The sequence below is a fragment of the Erpetoichthys calabaricus genome, chromosome 13 (assembly GCF_900747795.2).
Source record: "Erpetoichthys calabaricus chromosome 13, fErpCal1.3, whole genome shotgun sequence".
In the NCBI taxonomy this organism is placed as follows: domain Eukaryota; kingdom Metazoa; phylum Chordata; class Cladistia; order Polypteriformes; family Polypteridae; genus Erpetoichthys; species Erpetoichthys calabaricus.
In genome coordinates this window covers 128,185,400-128,206,388 of record NC_041406.2, presented here as the reverse complement: position 1 = coordinate 128,206,388, position 20,989 = coordinate 128,185,400, and the positions used below count along the sequence as shown (strand labels likewise).

Here is a 20,989-nt window from a genome sequence, read left to right as displayed (position 1 = left end):
AAAAGAAAGAAAAAAAGGGACTCAAATATTTTTTTTAAATGGTTTTAAGCAAGGTGAATTTATAATGTTCTTATCAATAACAAGCACAATTGCAGAAATTACACTTTAACATAAACAGTAAATTATTTAAGCAGGTGGAAAATTAACATAAGTAGGTAAGTTAAGTACAAATTATAAACATGATATGTTGATAACTGCATCAACTTCATAACGTGGTTACAACTGCAGCAAAGCCTGAAATTTGTTTTTCTTTCACTCCATTCCTGTAGGTAGCCATTCTAAATTCCTATTCTGGACAATTCTAAAGAGGTCCAGAAACCAGAAATATCTTATAAACAGTAACTGACTCTATTTGAAGGTGTTTTTAAATGCTAAGTTGTGTTAATCGTGCACTAATAGTAACAGAGACAGTACAATAAATAAATAACCTAGAATGATTAAAATCAGATGTGAGCTAGCATTCTTTGCAAAATGATTAAAAGCACAGGCTAAAAAAGGAAACGATTAAAACCATATGCGCTATATTTGATTTCCCATTTCCTTAAAATTGTTCCCATCTTTTAAAAAACAAATTAGTAATCTGAAATAAATGACGATCCTTTAGTGGTTTTACTAGAAAGAATATTCACTTTATAGTGCAAACGTAAAGCATATCTATCCTGTACTGGAAAAAGAGAGAAAATATTAGTAAATAAAAGCCTGTTTTTAACTTTGAAGATGTTCTAATTTTTTACTCTTTGCCATAATCATGATAAATTAATGTTGGTTATAAATAACCAAATATGTATGAACATGTAACAATGAATGGCTCATTGCAAAACAAATTATGGAAAATATTAATCTAACTATGCAAGGCTATCTGAATACATGTACTTTATGAGGGTTTATTTCATACTAACATTGTATATAATTAGAACTATCAATAATTGTTTGGATCATCAGAAAATTTAAAACCTCATTAGCATTATGTTCTCAATCTAAGAACGTGAATCTTGCATTCTTTCTTTGTGCACTTTTTTCTCCTATTGTACTCTTGTTTCTTCACATATCTTAAAGATGTGCATAATGGGTTAATTAATTATGTTTAACTGGCCCTTTGATTAATGAATGGAGAGTGCATAAGTGTGACCTTGTCATGGGATGCTGTCCCATCAAAAGGTAGTTACTGACTTAAATTTGATTATTTTGTTAAAATTTTGTTATTCTAGTTCCTAATGACCCGATAATAACATAATTGGTTGAAAGTTTCTTTGGATAAAAGCGTCTGCTAAGCAAATAAAAGTAAAAAATATATCTACTGTATACGAGGGGGGACCCAAAAATAAACGGAATTTTGTTGTTGTTAGGTTGGTACTTGTAGTACGTGGTTGGGCCACTAGGGGGATCTAGTTACACTTCTCACAAGTCAGTCTGCCAAGTGCCATCAGTCTGGAAGGTTGTGCTTGTGTTCAGTGAATTTTTTTGTAAAAGTAGGTTGCGCAACAGTGTGAGAAGGAAACGCCCTGATTTGTGGGAGTCGGGCGATTGGTTCTTTCATCATGACAACGCCCCATCTCACACTGCTCTCAGCATTCGCCAATTTTTGGCAAGAAACGGTATGACAACCCTGAACCACCCACCCTACTCACCGGATTTAGCTCCGTGTGATTTCTTTTTGTTCCCTCGGATGAAAAAAGACTTGAAAGGAAGGCATTTTGCCGATTTCGAAGAGGTAAAACAAGAAACGACCAGAGCATTAATGGGCATTACTTCAGACGAATTTAAAAAATGTTTCGAACAATGGAATAAATGGTTAGATACGTGTATTTCCGCCAATGGAGAGTACTTTGAAGGAGACTAATTATAGTTTGTACAGATAATTAAATTACACGTTTTAAAAATATTTCCGGTTATTTTTGGGTCCCCCCTCGTATCTATATATAGTGAAGGAGCCTGTTGTCTGGTGAGATTAATGTATGAATATACTTTACATTCCTTTAGCATGTGTGGTATCCAGCAAGGCTGTATGTGAGTTGTAGCTGGATTGAGCAGTCCTGTTCAGAAACTCTGAAGAAACTGGACCTCTTAGGGGAGCTCCTTGCACCTTGCCCTTGCCCGCCTCACCCAGAGGTTGCTCTGGAGTAAGCTTCTGATGTTCCAGAAGTATTTGAAAGATCCAGGCTTAAGAGAAAATCTCCTCCTCCTTCTCCTTACTCCAGCAAGCACAGCACTGGTAGAGCAACAGAGACACCTGAGCTAGAAGGGTCAGAAGGACTGGTTCCAGTCTTGTCAAGAATTGCCTGATTTGTTTGAACAGAAAGAATAAAAGAATAGTGTTTCGGACCTGAACTATATCTCATCTGTTATGTCTGGGGTCAAGGGTGCAGGTTTCCTTTCCTTCTTGCTCACTTTCCTACTGCTCTTTATCAGAACTTTTGCAAATCAAATCCAAAATGTACAGTTATGAAGCGGTCGCTCTAGCTGAGCAGTTTTGAGGAGCTGGAGGTGACCGGCAGAGGAGATGACTTGCCGTCGAAGGGAGCAGCAGTCGAGGAGGCTTTGGGTGTGTTGAGCCCCAGAGTGAGCGCCCTGGCCGCTGGGGAGGGAACCCAAGTCTCGGTCCAGCTGGAGCCTTACGTAGCCGGGGATTGGAAGGCTACTGGACCAGAATAGGAGGGAGCTGCATTTGTAGGTAGGGCGACTCCCCTCTTGCGGGGTCCATATGGGAGAAGCAGGGGAGCCGCCAGTAGAAAGAAGAAAGCACCGGAGTTTTAAGACAAGACTGCTTCCAGCCATTATCATTTTAACATTGTTTTAAAAGGATGTATTTATTGGATTTTAACCTCCACAGATTCACCTCTGTTTTAATGGATTATTTACTAAAATTTTGTGATGCACTGCACTTGTTTATTTGGACACTGTTTTTGGTTTTGTTTTTAATAAAAGCACTTTGCACTTTTTGCACCATCCCCTTGCTTCGTTGTTGATGTCTTCACTGTCTAGCTCATCGGTGACATTACCGATGGTGTTGGGTTCAAGAGCTCCCCAGAAGCCTAGATGGGAGCATGGAGTAGAACCCGCATTGTCACAGCACCTCACACCTAGATAAACAGACTTGAGCTGGGAGAACTTTAGCTTCATTGGTGGAGGATGGGATAGCAGGCTGCTTGCTGCCAGTGCTGATTGACACATTTGCAAAACAAAAACACTGATGAAGAGGTGCGAAGGAATTTAAGTTGGCCTGGCATTACAACTTTCTTCGTAGGCTTCAAAGATACTAATGTTAAAGAAATCTTGTATTATTTAGATATGATTTCAGTATACCCAGTTACCAGCTGGGTTCTTGGACAGAGAATTTAGAATACTATATTAAATCAATTCTGGGCTGACAATTTTATATTTGTCACAGTTTTCTGTGCATATAAGAATGCAGCTGATGATGCACTACTATGATAATAATAATACCAAATATTATTCACCTTACAAAACTTCTTTTCAAGTTAATCATCACTTTATTCATTACCTATTTCAAGTGTATTCCATGTTAAAACAATAAGCAAAAGTGAACTATAAAACATTCACATCCATAAAGAATTTATTAATACTCTTAATTATGCTAGGGTGTGAAGAGGAGCATAAATTATGCTGACACTAATCTATGACTGTTCTGTAGAGAGATCAAGAAAATAGTTAAAACCTACTTCACTTGAGTCTTCCTGCTGATTAATAATAGACAAAGCATCTTCAGCAGCTTGACGCTTAGCTTCAGCTACTGTGTGCTCCATCTTTGCCCTTTCTCTGCTAATCATTTCATGGGCTTTTCTTTCTGCCTCTGACACAGCTTTCTGCAGTTCTGACATTGCCTGTCTCTTCACTTCATTTACAGCTTCCTCTGGAAGACACAAAATTGAAACATTTAGTAATGATGAAGAAACACATTAATTCATTTGCAACGCATTAAAATTGTTAACAAATGTGAAAAACTCTTTATCATATACTGGCTTCTACATAACTGTGTTCCAGTTAACTGTGGAGAAATGAACAGCAGGTCAGTGATGCACCTATAACAGTTTATTATATATATATATAAAAAAAAAAATTCCATACAATATTGTTTTACTTATTTTGGTACTCCAAATTTTTGCTTACCTGAGTTAAGTAAAATGGTGTACTTACTATAAATAAAAAAAGAAAGTCCTGCTGTATATATTAAAATGACTGGTTTTAAATTATCAATTGTTGTTAAAAATCCAAATAATATAAAAACAGCTGATGCTTTTCCTAACAAGAACAAAAAAAATACATTCAGGATTTACAGACAAAATAACCAAAATAACAAAATATGCTGACTCTTAACAAAGATAAATTAATCATCTTTCAGAACAGCACAGCTCAGAAGACCAGGGACTTAAAAATGTTAAATGATGCAATCCGATTTTTTGGAACTGCATCTTAAAATAATCATTATTTTATGTTAAAAAGGAATTTGTATAGTAAACCAATTCCATATCCTTCCATAAAAGTTTTTGGAACACATGACCATTGTACACAGGATAACAAACGGATAACACATTGTTGTAAATATTAGTTTCCCTAAAAACAGTACTTTTAGAATTTAAATAGTTTATTGTTTAGCTCTAAATGTACAGTATGTATTTTACATTAGTTTTGCAAATGTAATAATAAAACCTTTTTTATTACAAAGTGTATATTGTGTAAGGGTATTAAATGTTGCTGAATTTCCTTTTGGGTAATGCCTGTTACATTTAAGTAAATATAGACCAAAAAAGCCTCTGTGATTAAATGATGTGCATGCAGACAGGACATTAATGTATTTGCTGAAACAGGAGCTGTATATCTTGTACTGCAACTTTGGACTTGCCTGAAACTGAAAGAGAACACCTGTGACTTTATCAAATATATCAATCACGTTTTTACTGAAATAGTAATTTAATACTATTACTAGTATCACTAATATAATTTAAAGATATTGTAAGAGTAAACTATTTTGAATATATAACATGTAAATTTATTTAGTAACTAGGAAATCTGCTCCTGACTTAGCTTATCCATCATAATTTCTTTCTTTATTCAGAGTGAAATGACAATGATTAATGGAAAACCAAATAAGCAGTAATTATTAACTTGGCAAATCCAGCACCAATTAACACCCTATTAAAACTAATTGCAGCATGTTTCATTGAAGTGTTTGCACCTAATTGTTTAATCTACTTATAAAGTACCTTAATTAAATTTTCTGTTTAATTAAAAACATGCGTTTATAATTAAAAATTACTTTGCAGCAGATCAATAAATACCCAGAATGTTCAAGACTAGTTATACTATAGTGCAATGAAGAGGATGTATTATTCTTAAGTGCGCAAAAGAAAACTCTTTCCTATTTTACACTGTTTAATCTTTAAGTTTTCGTTAGGGTAAAGCACTACATATTATGTAAGCATCTATACTTTTACTATCACCATAGGATCTTCAGAGCTTTGAAATGTGTGGGACTTGCTTGCTTTTTATATCTAAATATTCAAGGTGAATTAAAATTCCATCTAACTGGCAACACAGGACAATAATTTTTTGCTTACGATCAAAGCTGCAGCTTGACTAATTGTATATGTAAATCAGGCAATTTATATTTAAATTATGCATTTCTATTCTAGTCCCAAGGGCACACACAGATCTGTAAAGAGAATTGGTAGAGCATTTTGCAAGGTGCTTGAATATTTATTAGCAACTGCAAACATCCACCAATCACTTGAAAAAACTGAGAGTAGAGATGGATACATACTAACTGTGGTTTTATTACGTTTTTGTGAAATAGAAAAGTCATCTAAATTAAAGCTCATCTGCATTTAGGATTAATAATATTTTACTAAAGTTAATATTCTGTCAGTAAATAATTTCTTTCAAAGGAGTTAAAACAGACAATTTCAATTTTACAATTTGCTGCCTAAAGAAGAAGGCAATGCAATCTTAGTCTTTACTATCATCAGTTATATACACAAATGTGGGCCTCTATTACTACAAGGAATTCTGGAACTCTTTAAGCAATAGAAATCTGTCATTAGGTGTTTAATGTATTATAAGGCTTTATACCTGGGTATGCTTTTCAGTTTTCTATGATGTGTTTTTGAAACACAATGGTAGAGATAATGTCTAAACAAAATATCAGGCTGAGCTTAGTGATGTGAAGAATTTCTCAGAGTATTCATTATCCCTTGGGTAACAATAACTGTAGAGTTGCCCATCTGTCTAGTTGAACACTTAGGGTTTAGTATACCTTATGAACCATTCATTAAACTGTGATGAGTAAGAATTCATGCTCAAGTGCAAAGTATACAATTTTGGCTGACATTTTTATTGACTTGCTAAATTACTGATATCTGAAGCACTCCCCTGGTTTTATATGATATTTTAAAATAGACACAGCAGTCACTTTTTTCCAGAGAAAAGTTCAGTCTGCTTATGTAGATCAAATTAATGTTAAATCTTAATACGATTCTTTGATGGAATACTTATCTCCAAAAATATTAAAATCCATAGTAATCAGATAAACAGGGTTGTCTCTCTCAAGTTTAATGGCCTTATCTGAGTCTATCGAGGTTGGCTAGTTGTCTTACAAATCTTCCTCTTTGACAAGTTATCACTCATTTTATGGCTAATGGTGCAATGTTGTTAAGAATGCCTCTATCTTTAGGTTGCCTTTTTACAATACACAGAAGAATAATAACCCAAGGTCATCTATACAAGAAAATCAGAATATAAAAATATGTACAATTTCTTCAAAGAGACCAATCTAGCGGCATCAAAAGATACAGTTCTTACAAACTGTGTTGATATTCAAGGCAAAAAGTGCAACAGAAATGTTTTTAAGTTATTTGTTTACACATCCACATATTCACACAAAACAGTATATTTACTTCAAATTTCTGCTTAACATACATAAAACCAACAAAACATAAACTTAACAATAAAATGGTAACTCTTTGTCTTTTATTGACTTCACTATTCTATCACACTTCCACAACATCTACGTAAAAAAGTAAAACAAAATGCATCCTTTTTATTACTGAACTCAACAGCCTGCTTAAGGCTCTGGTCTATAGCAAAATGATTCACAGTCTTTGACATTCTGTTACAACTGCTCTACACTTCCTCGCATACAGCCTCCCATGTCTCTCTTTTCCAGTCCAGATAGTCTAGCCTTAGCCTTTCTTTACTCCTTTTTCCCCATATGACTTTACTGGTCTCTTTGTTTTCATATGCATTGAAAAGCTATGGAAACTTCTCCATGTTAATTTTTATGTCATGGCAATGACATTAATTTTAATAAAGAACAACAATAACTGATTCCACATTTAAGCAGGTTCGCTAGTCATCTGCCAAATTACTTCAAATTTTTTTGCAATCTCTGGCATCCCTAGGAATGAGACACATACAGTATACATTTCATGCAATTTATCACTGCCAATTCCATTCAGCTTTACTAGATCACCCCTTCTTTCTATACATTTCACTCCACATTGCCAAGCCACTTCAGCTTTTTTCTCATCAACATCTCCACATCAGTACAGTCCTCAGACCATTGGTGTTATAAAATGAAAAATGTCTGGTATCAGGATAAGAACTGACTAAAAGCAAAATGGAAAATTGGTACACACCGATATTGTACTTGGGTACGATTAATTTTATCAGAAGTACAATAACGTATTCATTTATCCTATTGTGATCCTTTTATGCTTTCAGCATTATTTTCACACAAACTGAGATTAAAATTTACTTTGGGTTACAAAGATACGTTATACTTAACTACTGTGTTCTGTTTCTAATGAATCCTGATTAACATGCAAATGTTTTAGTGATCTTTACCAGCTTTTTTCCAGATCTCTTCTGGAACATATCCAGATGTAGGTCTGTGAAGGAGCTCCCGATGTGTTTCTGAAAAAAAAAAAAATGAAAAGGCAAAAATGTACATAGTTCATATGTCAAATAAAATGACCATGAGACATTGAAGTTGTAATTGTAAATTGACAGTTATGTAAAAAAAAAGTTCACTTTAACAGCACATACCACATACGCATAGCAGCTAGATTTTTACAGTATGAATAAAAATAATAATATGAAAGGATCAAAAATAACAAAAATAATAACAGTAATAATAATAATACTACTAATGATGCCCAAATCTTTATACATAATTCGCCTGCCTCCTCACTCATTCACTCACGTCCGTCCGAAGCCGAATGCGCAGTCGCCTTCTGTGCAGCTGCCCAAAAAACCTTATGAGACCAAAATCCAACCCCAACATCGCGGCAGGCTGCGGATTTAGCCTACGCATTTCTGGATTATTATTCTAAAATCCCAAATCCTTCCGCCCAGGCGTAGGATATTAGCCCCGATCATAGCCAACCCTCACACTCAAAGTAATACGTAAGAACATATTATTATTAAGTACTTTCAGCGGCAGGAACGACTCCACAGCCATCAAGATCATTACACTACCGTCGTCCGCAGATGTTGATGTGTGCGAAGCGAGGTACACATTCTAAGCTGCATACAAATCTCCACAGGTGGCGCGGTACGCATTGTCGTGTGCTGCTGCTGAGATCTGAGTAAAATAAAACGCTGCTGGCCTATTCGCACCAAGCACTGAATGTTCACCACACCATCTGGAGTGATTTTAATGCCCCTTGCATCCTCGCCCTTTCAAAACTGTTTATTCTCGCAACTTGGTGCCAACAGCTGCAAAAATTCAAAGAGAAAGGCGACTTCGATTAAAGCTCTAGAGGCCTGAAAGGCGATTTCGACTACAGCTCGAGGCCTAATTATGCATTCTGATTCAATTATGCATTCATTCAATACACCTATACAGTAATCCCTCCTCCATCGCGGGGGTTGCGTTCCAGAGCCACCCGCGAAATAAGAAAATCCGCGAAGTAGAAACCATATGTTTATATGGTTATTTTTATATTGTCATGCTTGGGTCACAGATTTGCGCAGAAACACAGGAGGTTGTAGAGAGACAGGAACGTTATTCAAACACTGCAAACAAACATTTGTCTCTTTTTCAAAAGTTTAAACTGTGCTCCATGACAAGACAGAGATGACAGTTCTGTCTCACAATTAAAAGAATGCAAACATATCTTCCTCTTCAAAGGAGTGCGTGTCAGGAGCACAGGCTGTCAGAAACAGAGAGGAAAGCAAACAAATCAATAGGGCTGTTTGGCTTTTAAGTATGCAAAGCACCACCGGTACAAAGCTGTTGAAGGCGGCAGCTCACACCCCCTCCATCAGGAGCAGGGTGAGAGAGAGAGAGAGAGAGAGAGAGACAGAGAAAAACAAAACAGTGAAAAATCAATACGTGCCCTTTGAGCTTTTAAATATGTGAAGCACCGTGCAGCATGTCGCTTCACGAAGCAGCTGCACACAGAAGGTAGCAACGTGAAGATAATCTTTCAGCATTTTTAGACGAGTGTCCGTATCGTCTAGGTGTGCGAACAGCCCCCCTGCTCACACCCCCTACGTCAGGATCAGAGAAAGTCAGCGCAAGAGAGACAGAGAAAAGTAAGTTGGGTAGCTTCTCAGCCATCTGCCAATAGCGTCCCTTGTATGAAATCAACTGGGCAAACCAACTGAGGAAGCATGTACCAGAAATTAAAAGACCCATTGTCCTCAGAAATCCGCGAACCAGCAAAAAATCCGCGATATATATTTAAATATGCTTACATATAAAATCCGCGATAGAGTGAAGCCGCGAAAGGCGAAGCGCGATATAGCGAGGGATCACTGTATCAGGTTTGTTGGGCTTATACTTATTACTATTCCATATTTTACTGGAACATTCATCATTCAATATTCTACTATAGGCCTGGAAAATTCATCAACGAACAGTACAAGCCTGTACAGTAATGAGTAAAGTGGACTAAAATCATTACAAAAAAACTTCTTCGTTTCTTCTTCTACTTTTCGTTGATTTGTATTTCTCATTTTTTTCCCTTTTACTGCCATAGGCCTACATAATTATAAAATATGGCAATTTTTATGCACATGACACAAAATAAATTAAGCTTAAAGACTACATGTGTTTCCAAATTCAAAGGGCATTCCCTGTCAAACTAGCATTCACCATGACTATAAACAAGTCACAAGGACAAACATTTGACATGGTAGGAATATTCCTTGCTGAACCCGTTTTCAGCCATGGTCAATTGTATACGGCTTTTTCAACAGTCAGAAGGGCGAGTGATGTGAAGGTGCAAGTTAAAGATGGGCCACATCAAGGGAAATTACTACCAAACAGTGAGAGTGTCTTCACAAAAAATTTAGTCTACAGAGAGATTTTACAACTTTAGTTGCATACTGACAGGCCTCCAGTATACAAACAAAAAACGTTGTCACAGATAGCATGTATTTTTTAAGTGTACAGTATTTTTTGCCGTGATAAAGTCATACATATCCCAAACCTCTTAGTTAATTATCATTACTTACATCACTTTCTTATTTATTTCTTACTTATCATTTGTTCTTCATACACTGCTGACACAAACTCGTGCCCGTTTCATCTTACGTTGTTGAAACAGGCTTTTTGTCTAGTAGTATATAATCTCAAAATGAGTCCTTTGTGTGGTAAATCTTAATAGCACATTGAAAGACACATTCGAATGTCACACTCGGGACAATAATAGTGTGTTTCTTTTCTGGTTTTCTTTCTAGATTTATCAGTTTTTGAACAGCACACTGCACAGGTACGAATTGGATTCTATTTTTTTTCTGTTGGAGGTATATAATCAATAAAATGTCTACCAATAAGACACTCTGGATTAATACGCGATGTGCTGGGTCGACCATGTCTCTTTAATGGTAGTGTGGATGGTGGATGTGCAGAAATTATATGTTCTACAAACTGGCATTTAAAGTTACAGTTTTGCCAGCTTTTTGCTTGTGTAAGACAAATGCATTCCACATGCACTGTTCCACCAGATGACAAAATATAATTTTGTAGTATTTCTTTTGTTGCCTACTCGTAATGAGATAGATAGTCAACTCTTGATCTGCACAATTTATGCTGCCCATCATGCTATGGTAGTCGACCACAGCACAAGGCTTTGGAATCTTGCTCGTTGCCTTTTGCTTGTACAGTGACTGTAGCTGCCTTATGTACAGTGCTAAGAAAACAAACATGCTTCTTATTTTCCATTTCAGTGCAAGAACTTTACCTTTAACGGTTGGGTATAACACTAAGGAAGTAACTAAACTTGCTAGACTCTAAAAAACACATTTGTAGACCATCCTGATATTACTTTATGTTAATTGCAAAGGCATTCTAAAGAAGAAATCTATTAAATTTTAATATACCAGATGCTGCTTAATGTAACCGAAAAAAAAAAATCATTCCATAGTAGTAGAAATCAATTAACTTTTACTAAATTACATAAAAAGCTTGTGCAACATTAGCATGTATCCCTCTTGCATCTATTTGTGTTTTACAGAAAAAGAAACTTCAAAAATGTCTTATTGGAACATTAAGTGTTCCTGTTGTTTGGATTAAATTATGTAAAATCAAAAGCACAAATTAAAACTAACAATTGTAATTAAAAAAAAAGTTCTGACTGTGTAGCAAGAAAAAATTCTTTTTTCTTCTTCTTTTTTTTTTCAGTTTACCTGGGAGTGTTGCATCAGGGTTGACAGGGCTCTGTTGTCTAGTGCCTTTCTTGAGGTCTTCTGCATCACTATACCGCCTGATCCAGTAGTTCAGCTCTTCTCGGTCAGCTTCTTGACAACGCCTCAGAACTGTGAGTGACCGTCTTGTCTTTTCTACCATATCCATAATGCAGTTTAGAAGCTATCAAAATAAATAAATAAATAAATAGTATGCAATAATGGAGGCTTTCTTAAATTAACAAGTGGTTTTGATAATTTTTGGTTACTCCCTTGAGTGCTAAGCTTCATGTGGTAAGAAATTACTGTTGATTTGGCGAACTTCACCAAAGTGTTTTTCGCAACTAATATGTGTTCGCTGGTGACCTTGTTCATTGAATATTACCCTGGAAATCTGCATGCAGCTAGCTTAGACTAACATGTTTTTCCTAGCATGACGTTACACCACTGTATCAGCGATGAATAGAATATGCAATGTAAGAGTACTGCTTGATCTGCTTTGCACATGCGTGATGCACCTCTCATGCAAAAAAAAAACAAAAAAAACCCCACCTTGCATTATTTTAATTTGAAAGGTACAACAGCTGACCATAATGAGAATATTATAAGTATTGCCACTGGATATGTAACATTGATCTCTGTGTGCTTGAATAACACTGCAAGTGTGCTAATTAGCCATTTACCACAGCTACAAGTCAAAACAAGCCTTAAAAGAGGCCCCCCCCCTCCCCAATTCAAAAAAACACTTGAGACCCTTTGAAGAAATAATAACAAAAGATGCATTTGTATTTGCAAGGCACTTCTATCTTTTTGAGAGAAGAAAAAAAAATGACAATGTTGTTGTTTTTGACATCAATCTAGCATAGTTGGTGGACCTTTGCACCGTTATAGTACACTCAAAACTAGTTTAGTTTCTCCTCCTCCATTGACTGCAATGCTTTTTGCAGAGTTTGGTGAACTTCCAAAACATTTCTGTGATTTCACTAAACTCATTGTGAGGCAAACTCTGCAAGGTTTGCTCATCACAATAAGAAATATTAAAATGAACATACTGCTTATTTACCATGTATCATGCATTTATGCACAGGGGACAGCTTAAGGGCTCTGGTAAAGGTAATTCCCTGCTGTTTCAAAGGTTGGCGCTGTATACTAATGTCTTTTCTCTGCAGACTGGAAAATTGATGGGTTTAACACTGATGATGATACTTCCAATGTCTGTCCATCTGGACTCACCTCTTCCTGCTGGAAGTACTTCAGTCCAAAGAAACTGCCATATTGGGCAGTCAAGAATTAAGACTTGTGCCTGAAAAGGCATTATTTGGTCAATGGCATTTGTATGTGTTTTTTTTTTTGTTTCAATTACACAGGGTTTGCCTATGGGTGACGCAAAACTTTGTGTCTATGTCTATCTCTCTTATACTTCTTATAAGCAATGCCTATTTTGCCTGCCTATACTTGGAAGTAGTTTTAATCATTTAAATGTATAACTTAAATATTCAAATGGGTAAATAACCAACTTTTGAAGATTTACTGTATGTATATAAACAATGTGACTAATGCTTAAATTGTGACTGGTATAAGTCAAAGCTGAAGAAAAAGATAGTCTGCACTTGTTGTATGGCTACTTCTTAAATTTTTAGAAGGCTGCTGCAGAGGCTAGAAACAGTACTTGTGATGCCATGGTAATGCGAGTTCCTATAGTAAATAGGTGTCCTTTATTTTGAAATACTCCTTAAGAATTATGTCTGTTGTCATTTAGTGTCTATTTGCTTGATTGCATGTTTAGGGAACAATAAAACTTTTTCTGAGAAATAAAATGTGCCATTACTTTTCTTACATGGTCAAGGTGCTTCCACTCTTCTGCCCATTCTCTGTCTGTAAGACGGTGATCAATCACTTCTTCTTGACGTGCACCATGCATCCCTGCCAAAAGTGAAAACAAGAATTTACCAATTTTAGCTATTCTATTGCAATTATGTGCCTCTTTTCTTAATTCTTCAAGAGGTTCTTGTACTGTAACTTGAAATTCTCATGGCTAATACAAATCTAGACATATTAATTCATCACCAAATGGTAGCACTTTTCATGTCTTTTTACAGATAAGTTTGAGAAAATTATTGGTAAACAAATTCTACTTAAATCAATATTTGAAATGATTCATCTTATACTGCAATCTTAAGAAACTGAGCTTTTCATATTAAGGCAGTGACTTAGACAACTTCAGATTTTCTTAAGTATAATGCCCTCCCTCAAGAGGGTAATGTCCACTTTCAAATGCATAATAGATAGAACAATAAATTCTTTATATAATCAACTAATCCTACAATAATTCTGAGTTTAATAAATACAATGTTTGATGTGAGTCACATTTGAAAGTCTATTTAAAATTTCTTCATACTGCTTATGAACCATCCACTGACTCATAAAGCTGAGTGTAACACCTTGGACCACCAACAATGAAAGGAAGTGAAACCATCTGGTAAACAACCCCAGTACCCATTAATTGTGTTTAAATAACAAACAGCATATTGCAGTCTTTTGAATGTTTTATTCATTATTTACATGTGTAAAATCTGCATTATTGAGACAATAGGGAGATCTACAGCATGTTTTCAAAAATAGACATAAAATATGCACACATACTGATCTACAATTATGCTTAAATATACTGTCCAAATCCAAAATACATATTTTATATTTATTTTCTCATCTCCCAAAGTGTACTAGTATTAAAAAATGGAAAACTGCTAGACAGGAAAAAGAGTGAAGCAGCTGCAAATTTCCCCACAGCTGTTATCTTCTCATTTGACTGCTCACTTTATGAAGTTATACCTTGCAGAGGAGTGTAACCAGGAGTAAGGCTTCCATTATTCCAGCAAAAGCAGACTAAATGATTTTATATCGACCAACAAAAGACAGTAAAAGTTACAAAAACTAAAAGAATTCAATTTATATTTGGTGAATAATGATAATGTCATATATAATCACACATATGTGCTTAGAAGACAGTTTCATGGCTCATTTAGTAATGGTAATTCCACTCTGAGCCAAGGGTTGGTGCTATTGTCCTTATACTTGTCCCTTTCCCATCTTCAGAGCAGAAGATTGATGGCAGGAGGAACTGTAACATCACTTTCGCTTCCATCCATAACCTCACCTCTCTCTGTTAAGGCTGTATAAAATCCAACACCAACAGAAGATGGCCGTCAGTTTAGTACTCACTTCTGAGAAGACGTCGCTGAACAGCATATGCATAATGCTGCCTGCTGTGTTATGATTTCCTTTACCAGTACAATTTATTATTAAGTGTTTACTAGTAACCATTTAAGAGAGTGCTTTTAAAAATCATGTCAAAAAAATTTGTATTTATTCATGTTATATAATCTTTCAATCCAATTCACGGTTACTGGCTAATCTGGTATCAATGGCAATAAAACATGGAATATTATTCCACAACATGCTACACTATAAATGCTGCCAATTTTAAATTTCACTGGTTTTGTGGCTATCAACCTAACGTGTAGACTATAAATATAAAAAAAAAATCATGCTCAAACCCACTAATCTAGAATATAATTAGGTCGAACAAAAAGTTAAATTACTATTTGATAGTGGACAGTTCTGCATAGTGTGTGGCATTAATTAACCAATATATTTAAATTTAGAGAAACATGTTCAGCTAAAGTCTAAAAACCTCAGAGAAAAAATATACAATAAATAAAAAAATGAAAATAAATTTGCAAGTAGTATGTTTAAAGAAGAGTCAAAGAAAATTCAGAGTATGTAACTTTGAAGAACATGTCATGGATCAACTGAAGGTACATTTCTGGATTATGATGCTCATTGTTAATTTTGAAAAAATGAAATCTAATTTAAAATACTTTCAATAACTGTAAGCCATTAATAAACTGAAATTGATATTGATTATTCAAGGGGAACAGAAGAAAATTGGAAGGATAAAGAAAAACAAAAATAAAGAACACAAAGGTGAATATTTTGTAAGCAGCTAAAATGTTTTTTGCAAAAATGTAAGAACTACAGTACACATTATAATTTATATAAATCTTCTGTTTTCAAAAATTTACCAGTTGTACAATGTACCAAGCTGTTTTTAAAAATCTCTCATAATACCTCACTCATAATTGCATCTGGATTTAAAATGAGAAAATTAGTATTTGGAAAATATCTCAACAAAGATAAGTATTTTCTCCTTACCCAAAGGTCTTGCTCTGTCCCTGAGGTCCCTGTGGTTGGGGTGTCTATATGAGTCCCTGTAGTGATGAGCAATAGCCATGTCATCCAAACGGTAGTGCTGAGGTGGAGGCGGTGTAGGGTGAGGCAGACCATTGGGCTGGTATGATAAGCCATTATTTGGACTGTACCGTTGGCCAGGGCTAATAGTGCAGGGTCGCTTGCTGGGATGCTCTGAGTGCAAAGGCTCTCTATCAAAGCCATTCTCTTTGGTTCTGTATGAAATAAATTAATTCAAAAGGAGAGCAAAGTTAAGTGATATAGTCCCTGATAAAACATCATTAGTAACAGCATGTAAAATATAACATGGGTGATCATCTTTTTTACTCCCACTCTAGTTATAAAAAATAACCCTGGCAATTACTTACCAGCAGATTATCTTTAACCTAAATAATTTCTGCTTTATATTAAATAAGTATAACTTGGGTAAATTAGGTTCTCTATGCAATCTAAGCCTTGATGTTGCCACAAAAAGTATCCATTTTAATAAATGTCACACTGATCTGGAATTTTCATTGCGTTAAGAGCAATATATGTCAATCTACTTGGTGATTTTCAGAGCAAGATCCTGATAAACCCTATTCTCCCTACAAGTGTCAAACAGGTAAATCTAAATGATAAATGATTCAAGTACTGACAAACAACGGCATGCAGTGGATTAAAACCATAACTAAAAAGAAACATCAGTACTCTGCACTGTACATTTATGTGTTTAAATGATAGAATTGTAGAGTTTCGAAAAAACTTATTTCAGCATTTATAAGTGTAAGGACTACAAGTAAATAAAATGTTTGTCACAAATAAGACCACTGTTCTGTTACACTCCACTCAGCTGTCTGACAATAAAAGCCACCCTCTAAAAGAGCTGGGAATTAGATGACCTGTATGTCACAAAGGACTGACTAGAAGAAGAGGGAGAGGCAAACAAAGAAAGAGTAGAAAGAATTAATTTGTATCAAGCACCATATTGAATATACAATTCCAAACACAAAGCTGGAGATTTTTTGTTATAATTCCTTTCCATCTGACATTTATTAACTCACAGCAGTAACCAAATATAAACTGCAGCCTACAATCTGTGTAACCAAAGTTAACTAGTGCTTTAATGCCAGAGGTGATGTAATAGTAATTCTTGGCCAGATCAATTGAATATTTACACCCCATTGTTCTCAAAAAGTACAGATCTGAATTAAGTACTTTGCTAACCTACATTGTGCAATCATCCCATTAAATCTTCTGCTAATATTATCTAGGAAGATGGTGGCATTCTACGAATACTCATAGACATGTTTTACTTTTTAATTTAAATATCAAAACAATGACCACATGTAAACCAAGGTTCTAGGGTTAGCTCAGAGGCATTCTGTAACCTGACCAATACCTCCGGCCCCCCAACCCACCCTGGATACAATGTGAACAAATCAGTGAAAAATTTAACTGATAAAATAGATCACTTGTTTGTTAAAATGAAGAGTGGAAAAGGGAGTTCTTTTTATTTAAAACTATCTTGAAAGAGGATTTGCTAAAACTGCCAACAATTCCTGGACAATTTACACTGTACCAGAATTAATGGGAGAGCACCGAACTATAATAACATTTACAGTAAGTGAAGTAAAAGAATTTTCATGAGTTAATCATTTAATTTAATGTAAGCAGTATATACACATAGGAAAACATGGTCATGAAGCACTTCTGTTTCTTCATGTTTGCCTTCCAATGAATCTTACACTTAGGGTCGCTCTTTACAATTTATCAGTCTTTTATTTTTTTATATTACCATTAACAGAATCCAGAATTAAAAGATGCATTACACAGAAAAAGCTACACTATATTTCAAAATTAAGTCATTGCTTAACTGAACTTCAGTCTGAGTATGATTTTTGTGCTTCTTGTTTTAGTTTTTAAATTAATATTTATGACTAACCTTTACAATGAGATCTACTCAGCTAACATTTAAATAATACCTAGTCATCCTGAAAACAGTATTGTTATCCAAAAATGTGAATGTTCCAGATTATTTTAAGTGAATAAACAGTTAAAGTGGATCTATAATTAGATACATCTTCCATTATGAATTAACAGTAGCTACAGATTACAAAAATAAAAAATAACTCCAGACATATGTATGCAGTTTTATTTTTGTACAGTTTCTGTAAAAAGATAAAAAAAGGATGATTTTTTAATGTTTGGAATAATGCCATCATATAATTCAGCATTGTTAGTATTAGATATTGATATTCTATGAAGATATTTACAATTCAGGCTCTGGCAAGTGTTGCCATATTGTTTCAAATAGGTTTGTTAATCATTAGTTCTGCTACTTTAATAAAACAGATGAAAGCAGCATCTTTCATATCTTTAATTAATCAGTGACTACATGAAAAGTGATCACAATTATGTAATGGTAAATATATATTCATGTGAGTAATAAAACAATTATTTCTCTATTCATAACAAATGTTCAAGCTGCAGATTAGATTTGTTACTCTGTGCATAAGAAACTTTATTTTATACAAATGCATTCAGTCTTTGAGTATGTAGTGGATAAAGAGGATGACACTTGATTTACATTACTCAGAAATTTATAAGTGATGAAAAACAAAACCAATCAAGTCACTTTTGTGATTTTTACTGTAAGTGATATATAAAATGATTACAGTGGAATACAAATCATACAATACAATCATATTTTTTGTGAGAATTATTTTGTCTTTTTACTGATTCCAATTGTTGACCTCTATGACTTTTAATAAACAGCGTGCCTCAAAATGTGTCTCTCTCTGCAATGTCATGTTTTTGTGGTTTAAATGATGGATTACTCCCAGTGTTATTACAGAAACAGATTGAACTTTTTAATGAGCCATTTTAATAGATCTGAAATCTCACTGTGACTACTCATCCATAGCAGACCATATGTATGAAACCTCTTATCCCCCAAATAACAAAGGCAAATTTAGTCTAAAATTTGATTTTATATGCAGCTACAGTACATTTAATACATTAATTTAGTAAATAATAATGCACTGTATCATTGTACCCTTAGACAGATACTAAATTTTACTAAATAAATGTTTATTACCCTTTTGGTATTTCTTTTAAAACTGGTTAAAATTCATATAATGCAACAGGCTTTCCCAAATGCAACCCAAACAAACATTAAATATGGTTAAAACTTATTTTTACAGGTTCCTAATCAGTTTAATTATAAAGCAATACTTCATTCAAGTGGGAAGTAAAAATATTAATGAAATTAAAGGATAAAAAATCCCAATAGTAAATGCAATGGAAAAAACAGTGAACAGAGGACAGAAATCTTAATTTCCTGTACACATTCGGTACCAGTAATGAGATGATTTGAACATTTTTTTTATTATATACTATTTTAATATTCATTAAGCAAAAAGCATACTTTGAAATAAGAAGAAGAAGTAGAAAGAAAATGCTTTGGAATAATTTAACAAGAGGAACCTAGTCGGAATCCTCTTTTTCAAAAAAAAAGTGTTATACTATAAAACAATTAAGAGAGAGAGAGAGGTTAGGAGCACACGCTGATACAGCCCATTGCCGCACCCACCACACAACAAACTCAGGATCCAAATTAAGACCTGAGTGCAGCCATGCAACGGGTGACACCTCAGCACCACACTAGTTCAGATGGCAATTAAGCAATGGTAAAAAATGGTATTATGCAGATTTTTGTTCCAGCATAACTTGCCTTCTTCATTTACAATATGGGTAACAATTTAAAGCACTGTCACTGCACTTTCCTAACCATGCTTCAGGTGTTGTAAGAGTAATTACTGTATATACTCACGTACTGTATAAGTCAGGTCTTGAAACCAGAAAATTAATCATCAAATCAGACCCCGACTTATATGCCTGTTCAAAAACGCGACACTTACAATTTTTTTTTTTTTTTTTAACATCTTCTTGCTTCCTCCAGTCTCGCACCAGCTTCTCAGACACATTGAATTTTGTTGCAGCAGTGCAGTTACCAATTTCTTTCACCATTTAATTTAAAACCAGCTTTGTATTTTCTTCTGATCGAATGCTCCATCGTAGATAAGGAATGTTCTTACGATAAAGGTGCATGAGGGTGTGAGATACAAAAAACACAAAACAGTGCAAACGTCGCTTCTGAATAGTTTGGGTATTACCTTGTGATCATGTAAGCACAATAAATAGAGAAAATAGGCAGTGTGGTCCGTGGTTACTCTCTCAGGTGGGCGTTAGCATGTCATACTCTTTTGGATCAATAGCGTAAGTTTTCTGCATTCAACTTATATGACTGACATTATAAAATACTGGAAATTATATGGGGGCGGCACGGTGGCGCAGTGGGTAGCGCTGCTGCCTCGCAGTTGGGAGATCTGGGGACCCGGGTTCGTTTCCCGGGTCCGCCCTGCGTGGAGTTTGCATGTTCTCCCCGTGTCTGCGTGGGTTTCCTCCGGGCGCTCCGGTTTCCTCCCACAGTCCAAAGACATGCAGCTTAGGTGGATTGGCGATTCTAAATTGGCCCTAGTGTGTGCTTGGTGTGTGGGTGTGTTTCCTGCGGTGGGTTGGCACCCTGCCCAGGATTGGTTCCCTGCCTTGTGCCCTGTGTTGGCTGGGATTGGCTCCAGCAGACCCCCGTGACCCTGTGTTCGGATTCAGCGGGTTGGAAAATGGATGGATGGATGGATGGAAATTATATGGTAAAATCAAGCCCTGACTTATCCATGGAAGAACTTGAGAAATTAATTCTAACAATGAAATGATGTTAGTTGAACTAAACAAGGTTAAACCTCTGACATGAGATATAGTAGCACGTGTTTTATTTGGAATCAGATCAACATTATAGTTTTCTTTGTACACTCAACAAAATCAGCTAACACTGAACTGAAACATTTAAGAATATTTTTTAAACAATTGCTTAATTTTGATTATGAAATTAAAAATATTTTCATAAAATGTGAACAATTAAATGTAAAAAATGAGAATCTGAAAGAGATTAAGTGTAATAATACATTGTATATTGTCACTAGTTAAAATAATTCTACAAAATATATGTAAACAAAAGTAACTTTTTTTGTTGTTACCAAAAAAACAA

The 20,989-nt window shown here is 35.0% G+C and overlaps 1 protein-coding gene across 6 annotated transcripts in view; it reads right to left on the bottom strand.

Moving 5' to 3' along the window:
* The window catches only part of runx1t1 (RUNX1 partner transcriptional co-repressor 1), a 153,305-nt gene that overhangs the window by 4,192 nt on the left and 128,124 nt on the right, over positions 1-20,989 (bottom strand). For 4 of the 6 annotated variants that reach the window (XM_028817788.2, XM_028817791.2, XM_051935502.1 and 1 more), the window contains 5 exons: positions 15,865-16,115; positions 13,478-13,572; positions 11,653-11,833; positions 7,861-7,929; positions 3,681-3,871 (listed from right to left, as the gene is read on the bottom strand). In XM_028817788.2, the coding sequence (XP_028673621.1) occupies positions 3,681-3,871; positions 7,861-7,929; positions 11,653-11,833; positions 13,478-13,572; positions 15,865-16,115 (787 nt within the window). The remainder of the gene's footprint in view (positions 1-3,680; positions 3,872-7,860; positions 7,930-11,652; positions 11,834-13,477; positions 13,573-15,864; positions 16,116-20,989) is intronic. The other 2 variants (XM_028817789.2, XM_028817792.2) reach the window with 1 other exon arrangement.